The sequence below is a fragment of the Gnatocerus cornutus genome, chromosome 9 (genome assembly GCF_029298725.1).
Source record: "Gnatocerus cornutus isolate USDA-ARS CGAHR chromosome 9, icGnaCorn1.1, whole genome shotgun sequence".
Taxonomy (NCBI): domain Eukaryota; kingdom Metazoa; phylum Arthropoda; class Insecta; order Coleoptera; family Tenebrionidae; genus Gnatocerus; species Gnatocerus cornutus.
The window spans coordinates 5,314,351-5,339,568 of record NC_142241.1 but is presented as its reverse complement, the minus strand read 5'-3'; the positions used below and the strand labels follow the sequence as shown (position 1 = coordinate 5,339,568).

The 25,218-nt window shown below is 36.2% G+C and overlaps 9 protein-coding genes and 1 pseudogene across 9 annotated transcripts; 2 read left to right on the top strand and 8 right to left on the bottom strand.

The window, feature by feature from the left end:
* Window positions 1-261: 261 nt before the first annotated feature.
* LOC148168077 (chymotrypsin-1-like) lies at window positions 262-1,161 on the top strand. Its single transcript, XM_088046170.1, has 2 exons — window positions 262-506; window positions 574-1,161. Exons 1-2 carry the CDS (start codon window positions 295-297, stop codon window positions 1,118-1,120), a joined length of 759 nt encoding a protein of 252 aa, XP_087902296.1. The 5' UTR covers window positions 262-294; the 3' UTR covers window positions 1,121-1,161.
* Window positions 1,162-1,205: 44 nt separating this feature from the next.
* On the top strand, window positions 1,206-2,105 carry LOC148168076 (chymotrypsin-2-like). Its single transcript, XM_088045298.1, has 2 exons — window positions 1,206-1,461; window positions 1,509-2,105. Exons 1-2 carry the CDS (start codon window positions 1,250-1,252, stop codon window positions 2,077-2,079), a joined length of 783 nt encoding a protein of 260 aa, XP_087901424.1. The 5' UTR covers window positions 1,206-1,249; the 3' UTR covers window positions 2,080-2,105.
* Window positions 2,106-3,213: 1,108 nt separating this feature from the next.
* On the bottom strand, window positions 3,214-4,443 carry LOC148168075 (chymotrypsin-2-like). Its single transcript, XM_088046169.1, has 5 exons — window positions 4,380-4,443; window positions 4,335-4,338; window positions 4,268-4,285; window positions 3,857-4,192; window positions 3,214-3,804 (listed from the first exon to the last, which is right to left on the bottom strand). Exons 1-5 carry the CDS (start codon window positions 4,441-4,443, stop codon window positions 3,231-3,233), a joined length of 996 nt encoding a protein of 331 aa, XP_087902295.1. The 3' UTR covers window positions 3,214-3,230.
* A 448-nt stretch (window positions 4,444-4,891) lies between these two features.
* Window positions 4,892-6,104, bottom strand: LOC148168074 (chymotrypsin-1-like; annotated as a pseudogene).
* Window positions 6,105-6,266: 162 nt separating this feature from the next.
* On the bottom strand, window positions 6,267-7,166 carry LOC148168073 (chymotrypsin-1-like). The gene is made up of 2 exons (XM_088046045.1): window positions 6,925-7,166; window positions 6,267-6,876 (listed from the first exon to the last, which is right to left on the bottom strand). Exons 1-2 carry the CDS (start codon window positions 7,137-7,139, stop codon window positions 6,303-6,305), a joined length of 789 nt encoding a protein of 262 aa, XP_087902171.1. The 5' UTR covers window positions 7,140-7,166; the 3' UTR covers window positions 6,267-6,302.
* Window positions 7,167-7,298: 132 nt separating this feature from the next.
* Window positions 7,299-8,402, bottom strand: LOC148168072 (chymotrypsin-2-like). The gene is made up of 2 exons (XM_088046168.1): window positions 8,185-8,402; window positions 7,299-8,136 (listed from the first exon to the last, which is right to left on the bottom strand). Exons 1-2 carry the CDS (start codon window positions 8,400-8,402, stop codon window positions 7,560-7,562), a joined length of 795 nt encoding a protein of 264 aa, XP_087902294.1. The 3' UTR covers window positions 7,299-7,559.
* Window positions 8,403-12,576: 4,174 nt separating this feature from the next.
* LOC148168071 (chymotrypsin-2-like) lies at window positions 12,577-13,423 on the bottom strand. The gene is made up of 2 exons (XM_088046166.1): window positions 13,199-13,423; window positions 12,577-13,150 (listed from the first exon to the last, which is right to left on the bottom strand). Exons 1-2 carry the CDS (start codon window positions 13,414-13,416, stop codon window positions 12,577-12,579), a joined length of 792 nt encoding a protein of 263 aa, XP_087902292.1. The 5' UTR covers window positions 13,417-13,423.
* A 1,414-nt stretch (window positions 13,424-14,837) lies between these two features.
* LOC148168070 (chymotrypsin-1-like) lies at window positions 14,838-16,662 on the bottom strand. The gene is made up of 7 exons (XM_088046165.1): window positions 16,658-16,662; window positions 16,370-16,525; window positions 16,274-16,328; window positions 15,985-16,218; window positions 15,836-15,901; window positions 15,513-15,775; window positions 14,838-15,464 (listed from the first exon to the last, which is right to left on the bottom strand). Exons 1-7 carry the CDS (start codon window positions 16,660-16,662, stop codon window positions 14,891-14,893), a joined length of 1,353 nt encoding a protein of 450 aa, XP_087902291.1. The 3' UTR covers window positions 14,838-14,890.
* Window positions 16,663-18,412: 1,750 nt separating this feature from the next.
* On the bottom strand, window positions 18,413-19,903 carry LOC148168069 (chymotrypsin-1-like). The gene is made up of 6 exons (XM_088046164.1): window positions 19,811-19,903; window positions 19,757-19,760; window positions 19,618-19,658; window positions 19,416-19,556; window positions 19,093-19,355; window positions 18,413-19,044 (listed from the first exon to the last, which is right to left on the bottom strand). Exons 1-6 carry the CDS (start codon window positions 19,901-19,903, stop codon window positions 18,471-18,473), a joined length of 1,116 nt encoding a protein of 371 aa, XP_087902290.1. The 3' UTR covers window positions 18,413-18,470.
* A 3,862-nt stretch (window positions 19,904-23,765) lies between these two features.
* Window positions 23,766-24,677, bottom strand: LOC148168068 (chymotrypsin-2-like). The gene is made up of 2 exons (XM_088046320.1): window positions 24,442-24,677; window positions 23,766-24,393 (listed from the first exon to the last, which is right to left on the bottom strand). Exons 1-2 carry the CDS (start codon window positions 24,657-24,659, stop codon window positions 23,820-23,822), a joined length of 792 nt encoding a protein of 263 aa, XP_087902446.1. The 5' UTR covers window positions 24,660-24,677; the 3' UTR covers window positions 23,766-23,819.
* Between the last annotated feature and the right edge of the window lie 541 nt (window positions 24,678-25,218).

Here is a 25,218-nt window from a genome sequence, read left to right as displayed (position 1 = left end):
AATACGTGTCAAATTCAAATGCACTTCCATATGTTCTTGAGACAAGACACGGTTTGTGTCGGGTCTCTGTAGATTTGTAACAAAAGGATGAGCGCTACAAAATAAAAGGATTGAAGAGACGGTGTCGTTGAAAACGGGGGATAATGGAAATGCGTGGGATGTGATAGGAACGATGTAAACAGCTAATTAGAGCAGTTGATCATTAGAGCACTAATTTCAAGTCTCTAGGGATCGCTCAATGATAACGGCGATAACAGCTCATCCGAACCACAGTTTAATATGCTCTAAGCGACTATGGAAGTCCTCGCAGCGGTTCTATTTTTGTTTTTCTTTTCCACTCAAATTTTGGCATCTCCTAGAATCGTGGGTGGGCAGTCCGCCGAACCTGGTCAATTTCCATTTATAGTCTCTCTTCACGTGGAAATCCCTGATGTTTACACCGGTCGTTATGGTAGTGCTTCCATCATCAATAATCAGTGGGTCGTAACAGCAGCTCATTGTCTCCTGTACGTATTCTTCATTCGAGATTTTTTCTTATCAGTATTGTCTACAGCAACCTGGCTAACAATACAGTGCTTCTACAACCATCATACTTAACAATCTTGGTCGGAACCTTCTGAACACTGGTGGTACGACGTACAAAGCAAAAACATTAATCAAACACCCAGGATTCGATATGGAACGTCTTCACGATGACATCGGTCTTATCAAAATCGACGGAATTATTCAATTCAATGATTTAGTTCAAGTTATCGCTATTGATAAAGTTGGAGGTAATGATTTAAGTACCATTATTGGATGGGGATCAACCATTGTCGAGGAAGAACCAAACGATTTGAAATATTTGGATGTTAGAACTTTATTTCCTAAAGAATGCGAGACTAGAGCTCAAGCTTCAAATAAGACTTTTACAAGAGGACCGGGACATGTTTGTATTGTAAGGGGTATTGGATATGGGGCTTGTTTTGGAGATTCGGGGGGACCGATGGTACATCATGGGAAACTTGTAGGAATTATATCGTATTCTCTCAATGAAGGTTGCGCGGAAGGGTTGCCAGATGTGTACACACGCGCGGAGTATTATAAAGACTGGATCAAAGACGTGATTTCTTCAAATTAAGAAAATTATGAGCAAAATTGCCTTGTTTTCTATTAATATAATTGTTAAATAAACAAGTGTTCATGAATCAGATTTTTTATCAGTGCAATATCGAAAATCATAGTAGTGTAGTATCTGCTTTCAGCGACTATGGAAGTCATCTCAGTTGTTTTATTTGTGTTTTTCTTTTCCACTCCAATTTTGGCATCTCCTAGAATTATAGGCGGTGACCTTGCCAAACCTGGCCAATTCCCGTTTATTGCCGCTCTGCACGTAAACATTCCAGACTTCTACAATGAACGTTATGGTAGTGGTTCCATCCTCAACAACCAATGGATTGTAACCGCAGCTCATTGCCTCCTGTACGTATACTTCTTTTAAAACCTTTTTTTAAGAATTTTATTAACAGTGACCTGACTAACATCACCGAACTTCTACAACCATCATATTTAACAGTCTTAGTCGGTAGCAATCAACTGGACACGGGTGGTATAAGGTACAATGCAAAGAAATTGATCAAACACGAAAGATTTGATATGGAACGCCTTGAAGATGACATCGGTCTTATCAAAATCGACGGAATTTTTGAGTTTACTGATTTAGTTCAAGTTATCGCCATTGATAAAACTGTTGGAAATGATCTAGGTACTATAATTGGATGGGGTATAACCGAGGATGAGTTAACACCGAATGATTTGAGATATTTATATGTTAGAACTTTATTTCCCGAGGAATGCGAAACTAGAGCTCTAGCTTCAAATAAAACTTTGAAGAGAGGACCAGGACATGTTTGTGTTTTAAGGGGAAATGGATTTGGGGCTTGTTCTGGAGATTCAGGTGGACCAATGATACATCATGGGAAACTTGTGGGAGTTATATCGTATTCTCTCAATTTGTACTGCGCCGAAGGGTTGCCAGATGTGTACACACGCGTGGAGTATTATAAGGAGTGGATTGAAAATATGATTTCTTCAAATTAAAATAAAAATTCTTTGCATGGAGAAAATTCCTACTTATTCAGTGATAGAATTGATTGTTTTCAAACAAATACATATTTTGAAAAAAAGTAAGATTTTTATCAATACATACTTAAATAAACTAATTGCATACTAAAATGACTTTTATTAGTCCTCAAAAGTCGAAGAAAACAACATGAAAAGAAAGTCATGGCTGAACTGGTTCAAAAATGTGAAGAATCTTATCGTAATCTCTTACGTTAATTTTAAAGTTGTGTTATGATAACAGGTGCTTAAGATGACGCTTACAAAGGAAAAAAACAAAAATATCTGATCAGTTCTAGCAATTATTTATGAGTGTCGTTTAAGCATCATTCTAAACATTAATTAGAGTCTATCACTTCTTGTATCCAGTCGATGTAATAAGCAGTACGTGTAAAGACATCAGAAAATCCTTCAGCACACCAATCATTCATAGTGTAAGATGAAACCCCCCTCAATAACATGTGCTAAATAAAACAAATGGGCAATATATTTGATCGGTTCTATGAAACTGTGTTGTACTTAAATCTATTGTCTGATTAGATTGCGGCAGAAAAGTTCTACGAAAGACAGAAGTTGGGAACTGTCTGTTATAATTGTAATTTTGTTATATTTACAGTTTGAAGATCTGGAACCAAAATGGGTAAGATAAACTCTTAATAGAACGTACATTACATAACACAATGCGTCGCTGTGACAATTCATTGCTAGTTGAACACAGTCGTAACCACCCACTTGTAGCAATGAATGGAAACTGAACATCGAGCATAGAGAGAAGAGCAAAAGACATTTTCCTTCATCACCTATTCAAAAGATGAAATTTTGAAAGAACTAAGAAGCAGTACGACCCTATCAATAAAATATAGAATTTGACTCAATGTTCTGTAACAAATATTTTGACAAGGACTCAGACTTTTATCAATTCTTTCCCTGAGAGCAAAAATCGACTACATCCAAAATTCGCATTTTTAGAGAGCGGTAAAAATTATAAATTAACAAATATATTTCACTGTTGTGATTCCATATTTGTTTCTTTTGCATATCGAAACAACCTCAGTTCGAACGCAAAGTAGAAAAAACACTTTAAAGCAATTTTTTATGAGTGTTTAATTAAAGTACACTTTTACAACATTTTAATTATTATCCATCACTTCTTGTATCCAGTCGTTGTAATAAAAAGTACGTGTATAGACATCAGGATATCCTTCGGCGCACCACTCATTCATGGTGTAAGATGTGACCCCCACAAGTTTTCCATCAAATACCATTGGTCCCCCTGAATCTCCATGGCACGCTCCTTGTCCAACGCCTTTGAAAATACACACTTGTCCGGGTCCTCTTATAACATTATATTGAGAGCCTGTAGCTAATTTGTCGCAATCTTCTTCCGACAAAGCAGACACTTCCAGATATCTCAATTCGTTCGCTACAACTGGATTCTCGTCGATAGCTCCCCAACCAGCAATAACACTAGAATCGTTCCCATCCACTTCACCAATTTGAATCGTTTGAACCAGATCAGAAAATTCAATGTTGCCATCGACTTTAATAAGACCGAGATCATTGTGAAGAGTAGTCACGTTAAAATCTGGATGCGCAACCAGTTTTTCGACTTTGTACATAGTACCATTGGTGTCTAGCACGTTGGTGCCAACCAAAATTGAGACTAGTTCAGCTGGCCAAGTTTCATTCAAATACTGATAGTTTCTGTGAACAAACAACATGAATAAAAATGTTGAATTTTTGAGTGCCTACTTACAGAACGCAATGTGCTGCTGTGATAATCCATTTATTATTAAGTGTGGTACCACCACAGTAATGTCCGGTCCATAAGTCTGTACCAACTTGTACCGAAACAATGTATGGAAATTGACCGGGGGCAGCAATATCACCTCCGATGATCCTGTTTTCAATAGGCCCGGCGAAAATCGAAGAAAAAAGCAGAGGGAATATAAAAAGACGGAGAAACGTCATGGTTGGTTGGAAGACGGATAATCTGACCACAATTTTATTTCCATTTGATTTTGTTCTACTTTTAAGTATCATTGAGATAACATGTGGACTCAAAAATTTTTTGTCTGTAAATCCAAACAAGCTATTGTCTGATTAGATTGCTATAGAGAAGTTCTAGAAAAGACGAAAGTTAGTACCTCACCGTCAAAATTGTAACTTGTTCAAATTACTCTGACTAATACGGGTAAGAAAAACTCTTATTGTGAAGTGCATAAGACGATTACGTCGCTATGACAATTCTTTGCTTGTTGAAATCAATTAGTAACTACACTTGAAGGCAATAATAAGGAATTGAAAAACGAGGATACAGAGAATGGAAAGAACAAAAGACATTTTTCTTAACTAAGTGAGATTTGGAAAAAACTAAAAAGCAACACCACAATATCGATAAAAATCGCGGGTTTGAAATGACAAGGTTCTAACTGCACTGAAATTAATTAGTGAAAATACAAGACCTAACTAGAAACATTAAGTTAATCTATGGTAGATAAAAATTTGTACTTCTCGAATTTTGAAAAGCCATTAAGCTACGTTTATTCTAATTAAGAAAACAGAAGACATGTTAAAGAGAGTAGAAAATAATAAAATTATCAATTTTCGTAAGAAATGCAGTTAGAACCTTGTTATTCCAAAACCCCGAAATGCAAAATTTGATTTACTGTTCTCAAACCAATATCTTGACAAGGACCTAAATTTTATTAATAAGTCGTGGAATATTATAGCCCATTGAATGTCCCATTCCACTCCATTGGTGGTGGGTGGAGGACGCTTAAGATTTTAGTTAGTTTTCAGTGTTATTTGTTAACCATTGAAAAGCAAACACCCACCCAAAAATCCAATTAAATTTTAATTCCGGTCCTTCGTTCAATTCAACAAAAAGCAACCCACATTTTGGCCCATTTGAATCGGATTTAGTTGAACTTCAAATCCACGAATATAGTCAGCACACGTTTACTTAATTAATCTAATAATTTTTTAAACTAACTTTTATTAAAAAAATAGCAACACTTTAATTAATTAACGTCTATCACCTCTTGCATCCAGTCTCCATAATAAGTAGTAAGAGTAATTCTATCATTAATGTGGAATTACTGAATAAGTAAGACTTTTGGCATGCAAATTTTTTTTAATTTAATTTAAAGTAATCATATCTTCTATTCACTTCTTATAATACTCTACGCGTGTGTACACATCAGGAAATCCTTCGGCGCACCACTCATTCATAGTGTAAGATGTAACCCCCACAAGTTTCCCATCAAATATCATTGGTCCCCCTGAATCTCCATGGCACGCTCCTTGCCCAACGCCTTTGAAAATACACACTTGTCCGGGTCCTCTTACAACATTAAATAGAGAACCTGTAGCTAATTTGCGGCAATCTTCTTCTGACAAAGCGGACACTTCTAGAAATCTCAATTCATTCGGAAATTCTTCATCATCATAACTGGTGTGTCCCCATCCAGCGATTACACTGGAATCATTTGCTTCCACGTCTCCTATTTCTATAATTTGAACTAAATCAGTAAGCTCGATTTTACCATCAATTTTAATAAGACCAATGTCATTGTGAACAGTTGGTATATCAAAAGACCAATGTCATTGTGAACAGTTGGTATATCAAATTCCGGATGATTAATCAGTTTTTCGACTTTGTAAATTGTACCATTGGTATTCAGCAGGTTGGTACCGGCCAAAATTGTGACTTGTTCAGGTGGCGTGGTTTCATATTTTCCCGGAATTTTTCTGTGAAATAACGATAGAAAAAAATATGAATTGGGATGTACTTACAGAAGACAATGAGCTGCTGTGAGAACCCACTGATTGTTGATCATAGAACCACCGCAGAAATGTCCACTAAACCTTTGTATAGAAATCATGTATGGATACTGACCAGGAGCGGCTAATTGACCACCGATGATTCTGTCGTGGAGAGGTACCGCGAAGGTCAAAGAAAACAACAACGGGAAGAGGAAGAAACTTGAGAAGAGCCACATGACTAGGATGGTTGGAAAATGTGAAAGCTCTTTTCGCAATCTTAACCTTCTCTTTGCTTTTAAGTATTGTTTTGATAACGGGTCTTTAAGATGAGGAAAACAATGATATGGTTTTTAGAAAAAAAACATCAAACATATCTTATCAGTTTCCGCATTTTTTTTTTGAGTGTGTAGTTTAAGTACACCATTCTAAACATTTTAATTATTATCCATCAGTTCTTGTATCCAGTCTTTGTAATAAGCAGGACGTGTATAAACATCAGGAAATCCTTCGGCGCACCAGTCATTCATAGTGTAAGATGTAACCCCCACAAGTTTGCCCTCAAATATCATAGGTCCTCCTGAATCTCCATGACACGCTCCGTGCCCAACACCTTTGTAAATACACACTTGTCCGGGTCCTCTAACAACATTATATTGAGAGCCTGCAGCTAATTTGCTACAATCTTCTTCTGACAAAGTGAAGACTTCTAGATATCTCAACTTGTTCGATGCGAATGGAATCTTGTTTATAGCTCCCCAGCCAGCTATAACACTGGAGTCGTTCGCATCCACGTCACCAATTTGTATCGTTTGAACTAGATCAGAAAATTCGATGTTACCATCGATTTTAATAAGACCGAGATCATTGTACAGATAAGTATAGTTAAAGTCTGGATGCGCAATCAGTTTTTCGACTTGGTAGGTAGTACCATTGGTATCCAACAGGTTGGTGCCGACCAAAATTGAGACTTGTTCAATAGCCCAAGTTTCATTGTAATACTTATAGTTTCTGTTAAGAAACAATAAGTATGAGAATGTTGAATTTTGAAGTACTTACAGAATGCAGTGAGCTGCTGTGAGAATCCACTTATTGTTGATGATCGAACCTCCACAACTATGTCCGGCCGCCGAACCTGCACCTAGTTCTACCGAAACAATGTACGGGAACTGACCTGGGACAGCAACATCACCTCCGACAATTCTGTTTTCGACAGATCCAGCAAAAATCGAAAAAAATAACAGGGGAAATATGAAAAGACGCAAGAACGTCATGGTTGGTTGAAAGCTGGACAATCTCACCGCAACTTTATTTTTATTTGATTTTATTCTATTTATCGGTAGCATTGAGATAACATGTGCTAAAGAAAACAAGCGATTTGATTATTTCTCTAAAAATGTTTTATTTTTGATTCTACATAAGTTGTTGTCTGATTAGATTTGATTGAAAAGTTAGGAAAAACGGAAGTTAGTTTTTCTCCGTTGGGTTGGGCTGGTTGGAAAATGTGTAGAAAACTTATTGTTATGTTACTCTTCTCTTTGCTTTTAAGTGTTGTTATCATAACGGGTGCTTAAGATGAGGCTTACAAAAAAAGAAGACAATGATATGGTTATTAAAAAACGAAAACAAAAATATCTTATCAATTCTTACAATTTTTTATAAGTGTTTAGTTTAAGTACACCATTCTAAACATATTAATTATTATCGATCACTTGTTGTATCCAGTCTCGATAATAAGCAGAACGTGTATAGACATCAGGAAATCCTTCGGCGCACCATGCATTCATGGTGTAAGATGCAATCCCTACAAGTTTCCCATCAAAAATCATTGGTCCGCCTGAATCTCCATGACATGCACCGTGCCCAACTCCTTTGTAAATACACACTTGTCCGGGCCCTCTTACAACATTAAATTGAGAGCCAGCAGCTAATTTGGCGCAATCTTCTTCTGACAAAGCGGACACTTCTAGATATCTCAACTCGTTCGTTGTCTCTGGATTCTCATCGACAGCTCCCCAACCAGCAATAACACTAGAATCGTTCGCATCCACGGCACCAATTTGTATCGTTTGAACCATGTCAGAAAATTCGAAGTTACCATCGATTTTAATTAGACCAAGATCATTATGAACATAAGTCATGTTAAAATCTGGATGCGAAAGCAGTTTTTCGACTTTGTATGCAGTACCATTGGTATCCAGCACGTTGGTGCCGACCAAAATTGATACTTGTTCAATTGACCAAGTTTCAGTTAAATTTTTAAAAACGTTTCTGTGGAGAAGCAATATGAAGGAGAAAATCGAATTTTAGAGTACTTACAGAACGCAATGCGCTGCTGTGAGAATCCACATATTATTCATTATCGAACCACCACAGGCATGTCCGGTGATAAAGTTAGGAACATTTAGTTGTACCGAAACAATGGATGGAAACTGACCGGGGTCAGCAAAATCACCTCCAACAATCCTGTTGTGGATCGGTCCGGCGAAAATCGAAGAAACAAGTAGTGGAAATATGAAAAGACGGAAGAACGTCATGGTTGGTTGGAAGATGGATTATCTGATCAAAATTTTATTTTCATTTGGTTTTATTTTGCTTTTAAGTATCATTGAGATAACACGTGCTGTAGAAAACAAATAGGCAACACATACTATATTTTTATTATCTCTTCAGTTTGAAGATCTTTGACTAATACGAGTAAGAAAAACTCACATTGTAAAATACGTGAATGGAAACTGAAAATCGTGGATAGAAGGAATGAAATGGAAAGGGCAAATCACATTTTTCTTTAACCACATATTCAAAAGATAAGATTTAGAAACAACTAAATAGCAGCCCACTCAACAAACGCAATGAAATCGACAAAATTCTAAAAGTGTTGAAATGTTTGTCAATTGTACAACAATAAATCTCAATTTAAACCATCGTGAGCGGTCTGAAAGTTACTAGAAAGGTATTTTTTTTATTTGTTAAGCTATAAGAACAAATTCAAATTTATTACTATGATAATAAATTAATATTGGCTTTATCTTAAATTTATTTCGCAGTTCTTTTTGCCATCTGGGACATTATTAATTAGAAATACAATGTCCCATAACTCATGACCCAGAAAACAAGGGGAGGTGCCGACAACAATACAAATGGTAAATTTCAAAACAAAGATTGCTTAAGGTTAATAGTATTCGAAAAAGTATAAAAAATTATCAACCAATCCCTAAAGCTTGTTCAAGAGGTGGAGTAAAAGGCTATCCCAATTTCCTAGGCAACGAGGGTGTAATGTTTACCTGACCAATGGAGGATCGTATGTGTCCATTGATTTGCTATACCGTTTTCGCGTCGTAACTAAATTTGTTCTTCAGCTAAATTCTTTTAGTTTCAAAATTTTGGTTTAGGATTGTTGCCTTCAGAAGCCTTTTTTCTCTGGGTCACGAGTTCTGGACCACATGGCATAATGTTTGTTTGTGTACCCAGAGGAGAAATTAGCGAAAGTCATAATGTTTTGCATGGCAAAAAAAAACTGAAAATTTAACACTGCAAATAATAATTATGTAAAACCATCGTTTTTTAACAAATGTGGATCTTTTGTAATTTTATTACATTTTAAAGAAAAATTCCCGTTTAATTTTTTTAAGTTACTTACTGAAAATTTGGATTTATTATTCTGTTTACTTGTATTAGGTACATTTGACGAAGACTTCAAAACTTTAGGAATTTTGTTTATTTTAGATGTTTACCCGATGTTCTTGTTAACTGGGCTATAGGAAGGAGAAGGAGCTAAGATGAACGTTATATCTGAGCTGCTTGGAAAATGTGGAAATTCTTATCGTAATCTAAGTATTATTGTGACAACGGGTGCTTAAAATAAGGCTCGTTAATTAAGAAGACAATAATATGGTTTTTGGAAAAAAAATGCTTATCAGTTCTCGCAATTATTTATTAATGTTTACTTACACCAGTCTAAACATATTAATTACTAGGTGGCCCTCGGAATTCTGTAGATCTCGCTTTTTTCGTAAACCTCGCTTTTCCGTGGCGTTGGATTTTAATTTGAGATTGTTTATTTGTTATACTATGAAACAAAGAAGACCTCGAAAAAGTTAGGTTGACAATAAAACCGGGTTCTACAGAATTCCGACAGCCACCTAGTTAATTGTATTTTGTCATTTAACATTTAGCAAAGAAAGTTTTAAGATAACTTTATATTTTGTGGTTTTCGTTTTTTGAAACTCTAATACAAATAATAACGCATGGCAAAATGTAGATTTTCCTGAAAATTTTAGAATCAAAAAAAGAATAAAAGGTTTAAAGAACCAACTGGCTTCGCTATTAAAAATTTAACAGTTCTACGCAGAAACTTCATAAATCAGACAGGCTGCCCCTTTCATGGTTTCTGAACTCATTGCAAATTCTATTAAAATGAAAGAAAAAAAAAATAAGACACACGGCGTAGTCTCTCATTTGGGCACCACGACATAGCAAGAAAAAAAGATACAACAGAATCTCGCGAATTTAGATAAATTGGTGAGTTTCTATGAATACAGGCGATTTCTGAGTTGGTGTCCTCTAAGCCATAAAATGGGACTGTTGTAAATCACATTCGGGATTTTCGCTGTCATATCTAAAACGGACATACAGGGCTATTCACATAACTGTACGACCTGTAATTTCAAAAAATGCAACCCATTATACATTTTTAAAGCAATCTTCGCTTTTATTTGTAAATTGAAATACATAAAATCGATCAATGATCAATGATGGTTAATGCTTGACATTTAAAAAAATCATCACACTGACATTTATTGTTCAACGATTTATTAAGATAACAAAAGTGGAAGCCAAAGTTATGTTACAGTAACAAATTTAATAAAAATTGGAAACAAATCATCGTAACAAGTGTTGAAAATGCTGCCCATTCTTTGCTTCGCAACAAGCTATTCTGTTCATAAAAGATCGCCGCACGCGTTCCAAAATTTCTGGTGTTACCGATCTACAGGCCGCCGTAATCTTTGCTTTTAAATCTTCCTAATTCTATTTGTTTTTATTCTGTTTTTAAGAATCATTGAGATAACACTAGCTAAAGAAAGGAAGTGGGCAATACATACTCCATTTGGTCGACTTTTAATTTTTTTTTGTCCAAACAAGCTATTATCTGATTAGATTATGACAAAAAAGTTCTTGAGAAGAAAGAAGTTAATACCTATCCGTCAAAATCGTACTTATTTGTCAAGAGGCAGAATTTCATCATCTTTACAGTTTGAAGATCTCTGCCTAATACAAGTAAGAAAAACTTTCATTGTCAAGTACTTACATAACACAATGCATCTCTGTGATAATTCATTGCTTGTTGATCATGGTAATAACCAGCCAATTTGCGACATCCACTTGGAGACGATGAATGGAAGCTGAAAATGGGAGATAATGAGAATGGAAAGGCATAACAAATTTTTTTTAACCTCGTATTTCAAAGATGGGATTTGGAAACAACTAAAAAGCAATACCACCATATCAATAAAATATAGAATTTGTATAATTGTTCTCAAACAAATATTTTAACAACTGATAGTACCATTAGTATTCGGAAGGTTAGTACCAGTTAAAATTGTAACTTGTTAAGGTGGCGTGGTTTCTTATTTTCCCGGATTTTTTCTGTGAAAAAAATGATACAAAAATCCGAATTGTGACGAACTGACAAACAGCAATGAGTTGCAGCGAGAACCCACTAATCATTATTTATGATAGATTCACCACAAGAATGCTCTTTGAGTGGAAATCATGTAGGGAAAAGGCTAATTCACCACCGACAATTCTGTCGTGGAGAGGTACCTTGAAGGTCGAAGAACATTAGTAGCCCAGTCAACAGTCAACAAAGACAATTCAATTTACAGGATTCCATTTTTGTGAATTGTGCAACAATTAAAAGCAACAATAAATCTCAGTTTGTAGCACTGTGAGCTTTATTGAATTAGAAACATGTCAATGTTTGTTTATGTCCTCAGGGAACAAATTAGCGAAAGTCATAATGTTCCACATGGTAAAAAACTGACAATTTAAGACTAGACACATTATAAGACTTTTGTTTTTTTTTAAACCATCATGTTTTTTTTTGTAATTTCATTTACATACTAAAGAAAAAATCCCATTTAATTTTTTTAAGTAATCCCGGATCGCCCACAATGTGCAGATTTGCATTTATAATTCTTCTTACATGTTATACATTTGACGAAAATTTCTTTTGGAATTACAGTGGAACATCGATTAACGGTGTTTGGATTATCCGGGTTTGCTGTTAATCCTGCTCACTCAATCCATCTTGGACTCTTCAGTTTGCTTTTAAGTATTGCTATGATAAATGGGTGCTTACTCTAAGACCAGACTTGTCAAGTAGGAAAACAAGGTTATGGTTTTTGGAAAAAAAAACTTATCAGCGATGCTATTCACTAACGTTTCGAAAACTATTTCCGATCGGAAAGTCAGTCTAAAATTCCAAATTGTCCTATAAAATAGCATTTTTCGGAAATATTCAAAACTGACTAACATTCTGATAACATTTTGTGACGAGTGAAAATATTTTCGAATTTTAGAAATGTCTCACAGAATAACCATAATTGACTTTTCAATCGGAAATAATTTCCGAAACGTTAGTGAATAGCACCGCAGTTCTCGCAATTTTTTTTTGAATGTGTAGTTTAAGTACACATCATTGTGAACAATTTAATTAGAATCCATCACTTCTTGTATCCAGTCTGTGTACAAAGCAGTACGTGTATAGACATCAGGAAATCCTTCGGCGCACCAGTTATTCATGGTGTAAGATGTAACCCCCACAAGTTTCCCGTCAAATATCATTGGTCCCCCTGAATCTCCATGACACGCTCCTTGGCCAACACCTTTGTAAATACACACTTGCCCGGGTCCTCTTACAAGATTATATTGAGAGCCTACAGCTAATTTGTCGCAATCTTCTTCTGATAAAGCGGACACGTCTAGATATCTCAACTCGTTCGTTGTGTCTGGATTTTCGTTGACAGCTCCCCAACCAGCGATAACACTAGAATCGTTCGCACCCACGTCGCCAATTTGTATCGTTTGAACCAGATCAGAAAATTCGATGTTACCATCGATTTTAATAAGACCGATATCATTGTAAAAAGTAGTCAAGTTGAAATCTGTGTGTGCGATCAGTTTTTCGGCTTTATAGACAGTACCATTGACATCCAGCACGTTGGTGCCAACCAAAATTGAGATTATTTCAATTGGCCAAGTTTCATTCAAATACTGATAACTTCTATGAAGAAACAATATGAAGGAGAATGTTGAATTTTGGAGTACTTACAGAACGCAATGAGCTGCTGTGAGAATCCACTTATTGTTGAGTGTCGAACCACCACAGTAATGTCCGTTGTACAAGTTAGGAACATTTAATTGTACAGAAACAATGTATGGAAACTGACCAGGGGCAGCAAAATCACCTCCAACAATCCTGTTATCGATAGGTTCGGCCAAAATCGATGAAAAAAGCAAAGGAAATATGAAAAGTCGGAAGAACGTCATAGTTGGTTGGAAGATGGATAAATCTGACTGCAATTTTATTTCCATTTGATTTTATTCGGCTTATAAGTGTCATTGAGATAACATGTACTAATGAAAGAAAACGGACAATATTTTTGACGGACTCTTCAAAACTTTTTTGTCTTTAAATCCGAACAAGCTATTGTCTGATTAGATTGCAACTGAAAAGTTAGGCAAAAGTTAGTACCTATCCATCAAAATTGTAACTTATTCGTCAAGTGGCAGAACTTCATTATCTTTAGGTACAAATTTTGACGATCACTGACTAATACTAGTGAGAAAAACTCTCATTGTGAAGTACTTACTTAACACAATGCTTCGCTATGAGAACTTATTGGTTTTTGAACCCAGTAGTACTTTTCATTTATTTTGAATACCGCATTTCAAGGCCAAAATTTCTGACAGTTGTGGAGCTCTACGACAAATTTAAGAGGATTTATGTATTGAAAACAATCACGAACAGGTCTTTGGGTGTTCCAGTACTCGTTTATGTTCAATTCAATAGATAAATCTTTCAAATTTGCCGTAGAGCTCCACAATTTCCACAAATTATGACCTTGAAATGTGGTATTTAAAATAAATGAGAAGTAACCAGCCAGTAAGCGACCTCCGGTTGGAAACTACGAATGTAAACTGAAAACAGAGGATAGAGAGAATGGAAAGAACAAATAGTATATTAAGTATTAAGAACGGTAAGGACACTTTACCGATCGAAGACAATTGTTTGGAGGAGGAGCGCAGCGACGACTCCAATTATTGTCTGAGATCGGTATAGTCCTTAACGTTCGTGATGCTTATAATATTTTTTGCACGATAGACAAATTTCGATTATTTTTATAAAACTAAAAATGTTACAAATAATTGACATTAATTGTTCTTCAATAATACCTGAAAAGTCAAAATTTTCGTCTGAGAATGGATATAAATCCTTCTTTTTTAATGACTATTTTTAAATTTTTACTTACCGTTTTGTTTATCTTAGTAACCAGTAAACTCAACTTACTGTTCCAACAGCAGGCGCGGTAACTAAGCAAAATTGTTCTATCGTGCAAAAAGACATTTTTCCTTATCCACGTATTTAAGTGATGATATTTGGAAACAACTAAAAGCAGTACCACCCTAGCAAAAAGATACAAAATTATATAATTAAATTATATAATTTTTTTTAAGGAACATCCGTACCTCCTACGATTTGCAAATTGGAATTTATTATTTTTTTTACTTGTTATACATTTGACAAAAATTTTAAAACTTCGAATTATGTTTATTTTGCATGTATATTCGATGTTCTTGTTGACTGATGTACAGGAAGAGGAACATCATGGCTGAACCGGTTGGAAAATGTGAAGATGAGGCTCATCAAGTAAGAAAACAATGATATGGTTTAAAAAAAAAATTATCAGTTCTCGCAATTTTTATGAATGTTTATTTAAGTACATTAATCATTTTCAACATATTAATTATTATCCATGACTTCTTGGATCCACTCTGTGTAATAAGCAGTACGTGTATAAACATCAGGATAACCTTCGGCGCACCAGTTATTCAAAGTGTAAGATGTAACTCCCACTAGTTTCCCATCAAAAATCATTGGGCCTCCTGAATCTCCATGACACACTCCCTGCCCAACACCTTTGTAAATACAAACTTGTCCGGGTCCTCTTACAACATTATATATTGAGCCTTCAGCTAATTTGGCGCAATCTTTTTCTGACAAAGCGGACACTTCTAGATATCTCAACTCGTTCGTTGTGTCTGGATTCTCGTCAACAGCTCCCCAACCAGCAACAACAGTAGAATCGTTTGCATCTACACCACCAATTTGTATTGTTTGAACCAAATCAGAAAATTCGATGTTGCCATCGATTTTAATAAGAGCGATATCATTAAACAGATTAGTCAAGTTAAAATCTGGATGCGGAATCAGTTTTTCAGCTTTGTAGGAAGTACCATTGACATCCAGCACGTTGGTGCCGACCAAAATTGAGACTTGTTCAATTGCCCAAGTTTCATTCAAAGCCGGATAGCTCCTGTGGAAAAACGATGTGAAGGAGAATGTTGAATTTTGGAGTACTTACAGAACGCAATGAGATGCTGTGAGAATCCACTTATTGTTGAGAATTGAACCACCACAGAAATGTCCGTCGTACAAGTTAGGAATACTTACTTGTATGGAAACAATGAATGGAAACTGACCGGGGTCGGCAAAATCACCTCCAATAATCCTGTTGTGGATAGGTCCAGCGAAAATCGACGAAACCAGCATTGGAAATATGAAAAGACGGAGGAACGTCATGGTTGCTTGGAAGATGAACAATATGTGACCGCAGTTTGATTTTCCCTTGATTTTTTTGTGGTTATATAGGTATCATTAAGATAACGTGTGCTTAAGAAAACAAACTTGATCGGCTCTCCAAAATATTTTCTTTTTTAAATCCAAACAAGCTATTGTCTGATTAGATTGCGGCTAAAAAATTCTAGTAAAGACGGAAGTCAGTAAAGCAGTTTTGGAGTTTGAAGAAAAACTCTCATTGTGAAGTACCTATTTACATAACACAATGCGTCGCTGTGACAATCCATTGTTGAGTACAGTAGTAACCAGCCAGTAAACAACCTCCACTTGGAAACTACGAATGTAAACTGAAAATCGAGGATAGACAGAATAGAAAGAACAAAGACATTTTTCTTTATCCACGGATTTAAGCGATGGTATTTGGAAACAACCAAAAGCAGTACCACCGTATCAATAAGATGAAGATTTTCTATAATAATAATAGAATTGTTCTCAAACAAATATTTAAACAATTGATAGTGCCATTTCTATCCGGAAGGTTGCTACCGAAAAAATTGTAACTCGTTTAAGTGAGGTGGTTTCATATTTCCCACAATTTTTTCTATGAAACAACGATAGAAAAAAATTTGGATTGTTACGTACTGGCAGAAGGCAATGAGCTGCTGCGAGACCCCACTGATCGTTTGTGATAGATCCACTTCAAGAATGCCCCTCAAGTCTTTGCGTGGAAATAATGTAGGGAAACTGACCGGGGGCGGCTTATTTACCACCGACGATTTCGTCGTGGAGAGGTACTTACTGCGAAGGTCGAAGAAAACAACAAAAATAGTAACCCAGTCAACAAAGACAATGAAATCTACGAAATTCTAAAAATCATTGAAAATTTTGTCAATTGTACAGCAAAAAAAACAACAATAAATGTCCAATTACAGCATCGTGAGCGTCCGAAAGTTGCTTGAAATGAGATTTTTTTTAAACTATACGAACGAAATTACAGAAGTGCTGCAAAGATACAATGATAATAGTAATAAATACTACACTTGTTTTATCTTAAATTAAATTTTCAGTTTTTTTTGCCATCTGGGACATTATAAGCCGGTTTACAGAAGCTACATTATAGCTATTAATTTTTGATTAAATATTTAACATCATGTTAAAGTGACATGTGATCGTTTTTCCGCCAATCAAATATCAACAATCGTCAAATTAATTATTGTGTAAACTGATACTATGAATTAGAAATCGGTAATGTTTGTTCATATATCCACGGGACAAATTAGGAACAGTCATAGTCATAATGTTCTGCGGCAAAAAGAAACTGAAAATTTAACACCTTCGTATAAACTACTGTTTTTTTTTTTAATTTAAATGGGAATTTGTTTGATATTTTATTCACATATGTAAGACGATAAAAATGTGGTATTTGTAAAAATGGTGATGACGTAACTGAGAGTCATTAATTTTGTAATTAAGAGCCCTTGGATTGGCTCAGTGACTTCTGCGCACCCTGTGCTTAAGGGCTTAAGTGTGGCTTAAGGCAGTGAAGAATTGGCCGTAGGAGGAGAAGGTGGAAGTTAAGTGTAGTGCGCGAGTGCGGAGCCTGGAAGGTAGATTTCCAGGTGGCCTGGATGGCTGACTTCCAGGAAGTGTTCTGGATGGTAGATTTCTAGAATGCGCTGAGTGAGAGGGGCATGTAGTGTCTGGATGGTAGATTTCCAGGCGGCCTGGATGGCTGACTTCCAGGAAGTGTTCTGGATGGTAGATTTCCAGAAGGCGCAGGGCTACATCTCGCACCTTGATGGTAGATTTCCAGGTGCTCTGGATGGTAGATTTCCAGATGGCGTACTGGATGGTAGATTTCCAGTACGCGGGTGGGTACGGTGATGGTAGATTTCACCGTACTCGAAGAGAGAAAAAGATGCCGAGATGCTACCAGGACGTGGGTGCAGACCAGCCGTTCGAGTAACTGCCCAGGGTCGGAGTAAGGACGTGGGTGTCCTGCCTTTGCAGAAAATGAGGTCAGTGCCAGTAATCCGAGCCGCTATCCAGCGATGGGGCAGGGGGCGAAGCTCCTCCGGTAAGTTAGTCCATTATAAATGATTAAGGCCGATAAGGCAGGTGGCAATATGTTTTGTTGCGAGAATTCCATGACTTCCCAGTTGTGCTAAGCCCGGACCTGACTAGATAAGGGTGTTCCGGAAGGGGTGAGTCGAGTAGCATTGTGTTAATGGTTAGAAGTACCCTTTCAAGGAAAAAAAATGAATACAACCCTGTAATGAGGGTTGGTTTCGTAAATTCAGCATTTAAGCGTAAAAAAATCGAATTACACATATACTAAAGAAAAAATCGGGTTTAATTTTTTTAAGTAACATCCGTACCTCCTACGATTTACAAATTGGGATTTATTATTCTTCTCACTTGTTATATTTACATTTGACGAAAATTTCAAAACTTTTGGAATCATGTTTGTTTTACACGTATACCCAATGTTCTTGGTGCCTGAGCTACAGGAAGAGGAAGAGACATGAGATGAACATCATGGCTGAGCGGATTAGAAAATGTGGAGATTCTTATCGTAACCTAATTCTTCCGATTGCTTTTAAGTATTGCTGGGATAAAGGGTGCTTAAGATGAGGCTCATCAAGTAAGAAAACAATGATACGGTTTTTTAAAACAAAAAAAATATATCAGTTCTCGTAATTTTTATAAATTTTTAGTTTAAGTACATCGCATTTTAAACATATTAATTATTATCCATGACTTCTTGGATCCACTCTGTGTAATAAGCAGTACGTGTATAAGCATCAGGATAACCTTCGGCGCACCATTTATTCATAGTGTAAGATGCAACCCCCACTAGTTTCCCATCAAAAATCATTGGGCCTCCTGAATCTCCATGACACACTCCCTGCCCAACACCTTTGTAAACACAAACTTGTCCGGGTCCTCTTACAACATTATATATTGAGCCTTCAGCTAATTTGGCGCAATCTTTTTCCGACAAAGCGAACATTTCTAGAAATCTCAACTCGTTTGTGGTGTCTGGATTCTCGTCAACAGCTCCCCAACCAGCAACAATAGTAGAATCGTTTGCATCTACACCACCAATTTGTATTGTTTGAACCAAATCAAAAAATTCGATGTTTCCATCGATTTTAATAAGAGCGATATCATTAAACAGATTAGTCAAGTTAAAATCTGGATGCGGAATCAGTTTTTCAGCTTTGTAGGAAGTACCATTGACATCCAGCACGTTGGTGCCGACCAAAATTGAAACTTGTTCAATTGCCCAAGTTTCATTCAAAACCGGATAGTTCCTGTGGAAAAACGATGTGATGGAGAACGATGAATTTTGGAGCACTTACAGAACGCAATGAGATGCTGTGAGAATCCACTTATTGTTGAGTATTGAACCACCACAGAAATGTCCGTCGTACAAGTTAGGAATACTTACTTGTATGGAAACAATGAATGGAAACTGGCCGGGGTCGGCAAAATCACCTCCAACAATCCTGTTGTGGATAGGTCCAGCGAAAATGGACGAAACCAGCATTGGAAATATGAAAAGACGGAGGAACGTCATGGTTGCTTGGAAGATGAACAATATGTGACCGCAGTTTGATTTTCGCTTGATTTTATTGTGCTTATATAGGTATCATTAAGATAACATATGCTTAAGAAAACAAACTTGATCGGCTCTCCAAAAAATTTTCGTTTTTAAATCCAAACAAGCTATTGTCTGATTAGATTGCGGCTTAAAAATTCTAGTGAAGACGGAAATCAGTAAAGCAGTTTTGGAGTTTGAAGAAAAACTCTCATTGTGAAGTACCTATTTACATAACACAATGCGTCGCTGTGACAATCCATTACTTGTTGAATATAGTAGTAACCAGCCAGTAAGCGAGCTCCACTTGGAAACTACGAGAGTAAACTGAAAATCGAGGGTAGAGAGAATAGAAAGAACAAAAGACATTTTTCCTCTTCCACGTATTTAAGTGATGATTTTTAGGCAACAACTAAAAGCAGTACCACCCTAGCAATAAGATACAGAATTATATAATAATAAATTAATTGTTCTCAAACAAATATTTTAACAACTGACAGTGCCATTTGCATCCGGAAGGTTGTGACCTCTTTTGGGCTCCGGAGGCTGATTTTGGTTGAGCGCTGGGTCATGGGTTCTAGCGTGAGGGATAGGCAGAAGAGTGAAAGAAAATGGGCGCCACCACCACTGAAATTAGTAAAGATCCGGTCGTGGGCAGATCTTTACAAAAATTGATCATAGTGAAATTGAAATGAACAAAAACGTGAATGGAAAAAGTACTTTTTCTTTACCTTAAATTTATAGTTAAGTAAATAAGAATAAAAATATAGAGTATAAAAAAAAAGGAAATCTATGTTCAATATTATTTACCAATTAAATTAAAAAAAAGATTAATATCGATTATTGATTATTATTTACAAAAAAAAGCAACAAATTCTAACGTTGGCGCTTGGTCGAAATTATTAATGGAAAATACGAAAGTTTCGTACATTTGTACTTAAAATGTACTTAAAATCTACAGCTTATCTGTTGTTGCGGCAGCGTCGGGAAGCCCAAAGGTTGAGTCCCAAGACTTAACTTCAAAACGCCGGATAAAGTTGGCACGTGGACGAACCTCCAAAAAAAATAATTCGCAGCCGACATGGGCTCGCTATTCCAGATGTACGCCTCGGCATAAGATTCCCCAGAAAAAGCGACTTTTGAGATGCTTGCCCAAAGACGTTTCTCTACCCTAGAGACAATCTCGAATTCAAGATGTCTTCCCCTTTCGTCGGAAATCTTGTCCGAGACGCGATATTTTTTTCGGCCGTAAAATCGATATAGAAACCCGTAATGAAAAAATGTGCAATTTGAATTCGTCGGAAGTCGCCTAAGGGTATGCGAATTCGCGACATTTGCCGCGAACACTGCTCGAAGAAAGTACCAAGGTACGCTGACCTCTGACCTGACAGATGATAAGCCGGTACTTTGTTTACATTTGACGTTAGGTCATGTGAAATGCGACAATTTTCTTCTGGAGCGAAATTAAGCAATGGTAATTAACAGAAATTTATTAAATTAAATAAATAAGAAAGACAGTAAAGCTGAAACGGGATGACCAATTTTTGTCAATTGCACAACACACAAAAACAACAATAAATCTCAATTTACAGCATCGTGAGCGGTCGGAAAGTTGATTGAAATGAGTTTTTTTTTGTTAACCTACATGAACAAAATTGCAAAAGTGCTCCGATACAATGATAATAATAATAAATACTAGAATTGTTTTATCTTATATTAAATTTAAGGTTCTTTTTGGCATCTGGAACATTATAGGCTGGTTTACAGAAGCTACATTAATAAAATCTTTAATTTAGATTAAATATTTAACATCATGCTCCGCGGCAAAAAGAAACTGAAAATTTAACACTGCGTATAAACCACTGTTTTTTTTTTAATTCAAATGGGAATTTGTTTGTAAGTTTGTTCACATACTAAAGAAAAAATCGCGTTTAATTTTTTCAAGTAACATCCGTACCTCCTACGATTTACAAATTTGGATTTATTATTCTTTTCACTTTTGTTATACATTCGACGAAAATTTCAAAACTTTTAGAATTATGTTTATTTTACACATGGTCGAGTTGGTTGGAAAATGTGCAGAGTCTTATCGCAATTTAACTCTTGCGTTTGCTTTTAAGTATTGTTGTGATAAGGGTGCTTAAGAAGGGGCTCATCAAGTAAGAAAACAATGATACGGTTTTAAAAAAAAAAATCAGTTCTCGTAATTTTTATGAATGTTTAGTTTAGGTACATCGCATTTTAAACATATTAATTATTATCCATGACTTCTTGGATCCACTCTGTGTAATAAGCAGTACGTGTATAAACATCAGGATAACCTTCGGCGCACCAGTCACTCATACTGTACGATGTAACCCCCACAAGTTTCCCATCAAATATCATTGGGCCTCCTGAATCTCCATGACACATTCCATGCCCAACACTTTTGTAAACACAAACTTGTCCGGGTCCTCTTACAACATTAAATTTTGAGCCTTCAGCTAATTTGGCGCAATCTATTTCTGACAAAGCGGACACTTCTAGATATCTCAACTCGTTCGTTGTGTCTGGATTCTCATCAACAGCTCCCCAACCAGCAATAACACTAGAATCGTTTGCAACGACACCACCAATTTCTATGGTTTGAACCAAATCAGAAAATGCGATGTTACCATCGATTTTAATAAGACTGATATCATTGTAAAAAGTATTCAAGTTAAAATCTGGGTGTGCGACCAGTTTTTCAGCTTTGTAGACAGTACCATTGACATCCAACACGTTGGTCCCAACCAAAATTGAGACGAGTTCAATTGGCCAACTTTCATTCAAATACTGAGAATTTCTGTGAAGAAACAATATGAAGGAGAATGTTGAATTTTGGAGTACCTACTTACAGAACGCAATTAGCTGCTGTGAGAATCCACTTATTGTTGACTATTGAACCACCACAGAAATGTCCGTGGTGCAAGTGAGGAATACTTATTTGTATGGAAACAATGAATGGAAACTGACCGGGGTCGGCAAAATCACCTCCAACAATCCTGTTGTAGATAGGTCCAGCGAAAATCGAAGCAAAAATCGAAGAGACAAGCATTGGAAATTTGAAAAGACGGAGTAACGTCATGGTTGGTTGGAAGATGGACAATCTGACCGCAGTTTGATTTTCGCTTGATTTTATTGTGCTTATATAAGTATTATTAAGATAACATGTGCTTAAGAAAACAAATTTGATCGCCTCTCCAAAAAATTTTCTTTTTTAAATTAAAACAAACTATTGTCTGATTAGATTGCGGCTAAAAAATTCTAGGGAAGACGGAAGTTGGTAAAGCAGTTTTGGAGTTTGAAGAAAAACTCTTATTGTGAAGTACTTACATAACACAAAGCGTCGCTGTGACAATCCATTGTTGAGTACAGTAGTAACCAGCCAGTAAACAACCTCCACTTGGAAACTACGAATGTAAACTGAAAATCGAGGATAGACAGAATGGAAAGAACAAAGACATTTTTCTTCATCCACGGATTTAAGCGATGGTATTTGGAAACAACCAAAAGCAGTACCACCCTATCAATAAGATGAAGATTTTCTATAATAATAATAGAATTGTTCTCAAACAAATATTTTAACAATTGCTAGTGCCATTTCTAACCGGAAGGTTGCTACCGAAAAAATTGTAACTCGTTTAAGTGAGGTGATTTCATATTTTCCACAATTTTTTCTATGAAACAACGATAGAAAAAAATTCGGATTGTTACGTACTGGCAGAAGGCAATGAGCTGCTGCGAGAACCCACTGATCGTTTGTGATAGATCCACTACAAGAATGCCCTTCAAGTCTTTGCGTGGAAATAATGTAGGGAAACTGACCGGGGGCGGCTTATTTACCACCGACGATTTCGTCGTGGAGAGGTACTTACTGCGAAGGTCGAAGAAAACAACAAAAATAGTAACCCAGTCAACAAAGACAATGAAATCGACGAAATTCTAAAAATTATTGAAATTTTTGTCAATTGTACAGCAAAGAAAAACAACAATAAATGTCCATTTACAGCTCCGTGAGCGTCCGAAAGTTGCATGAAATTAGATTTTTTTTAAACTTCACATATACTAAAGAAAAAATCGCGTTTAATTTTTTCAAGTAACATCCGTACCTCCTACGATTTACAAATTTGGATTTATTATTCTTTTCACTTTGTTATACATTCGACGAAAATTTCAAAACTTTTGGAATTATGTTTATTTTACACGTATACCCGATGTTCTTGGTGCCTGAGCTACAGCAAGAGGAAGAGACATGAGATGAACATCATGGATGAGCTGGTTGGAAAATGTGGAGATTCTTATCCTAATGTAACTCTTCGGTTTGCTTTTAAGTATTGTTGTGATAAAGGGTGCTTAAGATGAGGTTCATCAAGTAAGAAAACAATGATATGGTTTTTGAAAAAAATAAATAAATCAGTTCTCGCAATTTTTATGAATGTTTAGTTTAAGTACATCATTTTAAACATATTAATTATTATCCATAACTTCTTGGATCCACTCTGTGTAATAAGCAGTACGTGTATAAACATCAGGATAACCTTCGGCGCACCAGTTATTCATAGTGTAAGATGTAACCCCCACAAGTTTCCCATCAAAAATCATTGGGCCTCCTGAATCTCCATGACACGCTCCATGCCCAACACCTTTGTAAACACAAACTTGTCCGGGTCCTCTTACAACATTATATGGAGAGCCTGCAGCTAATTTGGCGCAATCTTTTTCTGACAAAGCTGACACTTCTAGATATCTCAACTCGTTCGTTGTGTCAGGATTCTCGTCAACAGCTCCCCAACCAGCAATAATACTAGAATCGTTCACATCTACACCACCAATTTGTATCGTTTGAACCAAATCAGAAAATTCTATGTTTCCATCGATTTTAATAAGAGCGATATCATTAAACAGATTAGTCACGTTAAAATGTGGATGCGGAATCAGTTTTTCGGCTTTGTAGGAAGTACCATTGACATCCAGCACGTTGGTGCCGACCAAAATTGAGACTTGTTCAATTGCCCAAGTTTCATTCATAATCGGATAGTTCCTGTGGAAAAACGATGTGAAGGAGAATGTTGAATTTTGGAGTACTTACAGAACGCAATGAGATGCTGTGAGAATCCACTTATTGTTGAGAATTGAACCACCACAGAAATGTCCGTCGTACAAGTTAGGAATACTTAGTTGTATGGAGACAATGAATGGAAACTGGCCGGGGTCGGCAAAATCACCTCCAATAATCCTGTTGTTGATAGGTCCAGCAAAAATCGACGAAACCAGCATTGGAAATATGAGAAGACGGAGGAACGTCATGGTTGGTTGGATGATGGACAATATGTGACCGCAGTTTGATTTTCGCTTGATTTTATTGTGCTTATATAAGTATCGTTAAGATAACATGTGCTTAAGAAAACAAATTTGATCGCCTCTCCAAAATTTCTTTTTCTTTAAATTTAAAGAAGGTATTGTCTGATTAGATTTGGACTGAAAAATTCTAGGAAGGACGGAAGTTAGTAAAGCAGTTTTACAGTTTGAAGAAAAACTCTTATTGTAAAGTACTAACATAACACAATGCGTCGCTTTGACAATCCATTGCTTTTTGAGTACAGAAGTAACCACCCAGTAAAGAATCTACAATTGGATGCAATGAATGGAAACTGAAAATTAAGGATAAAGCGAATGGAAAGAGCAAAAGACAGTTTTCCTTAACCACGTACTCAAAAGATGAGATTTGGAAACAACTACAACGCAATACTACACTATCGATAAAATATAGAATTTTGCCCCAGCAGCACTGATAAAACACAGATCGTTTTCGGTTCTTTTTAAAACCTCAAAGGGCAAAGCGATACCCTATTTGAATACAAAGTGT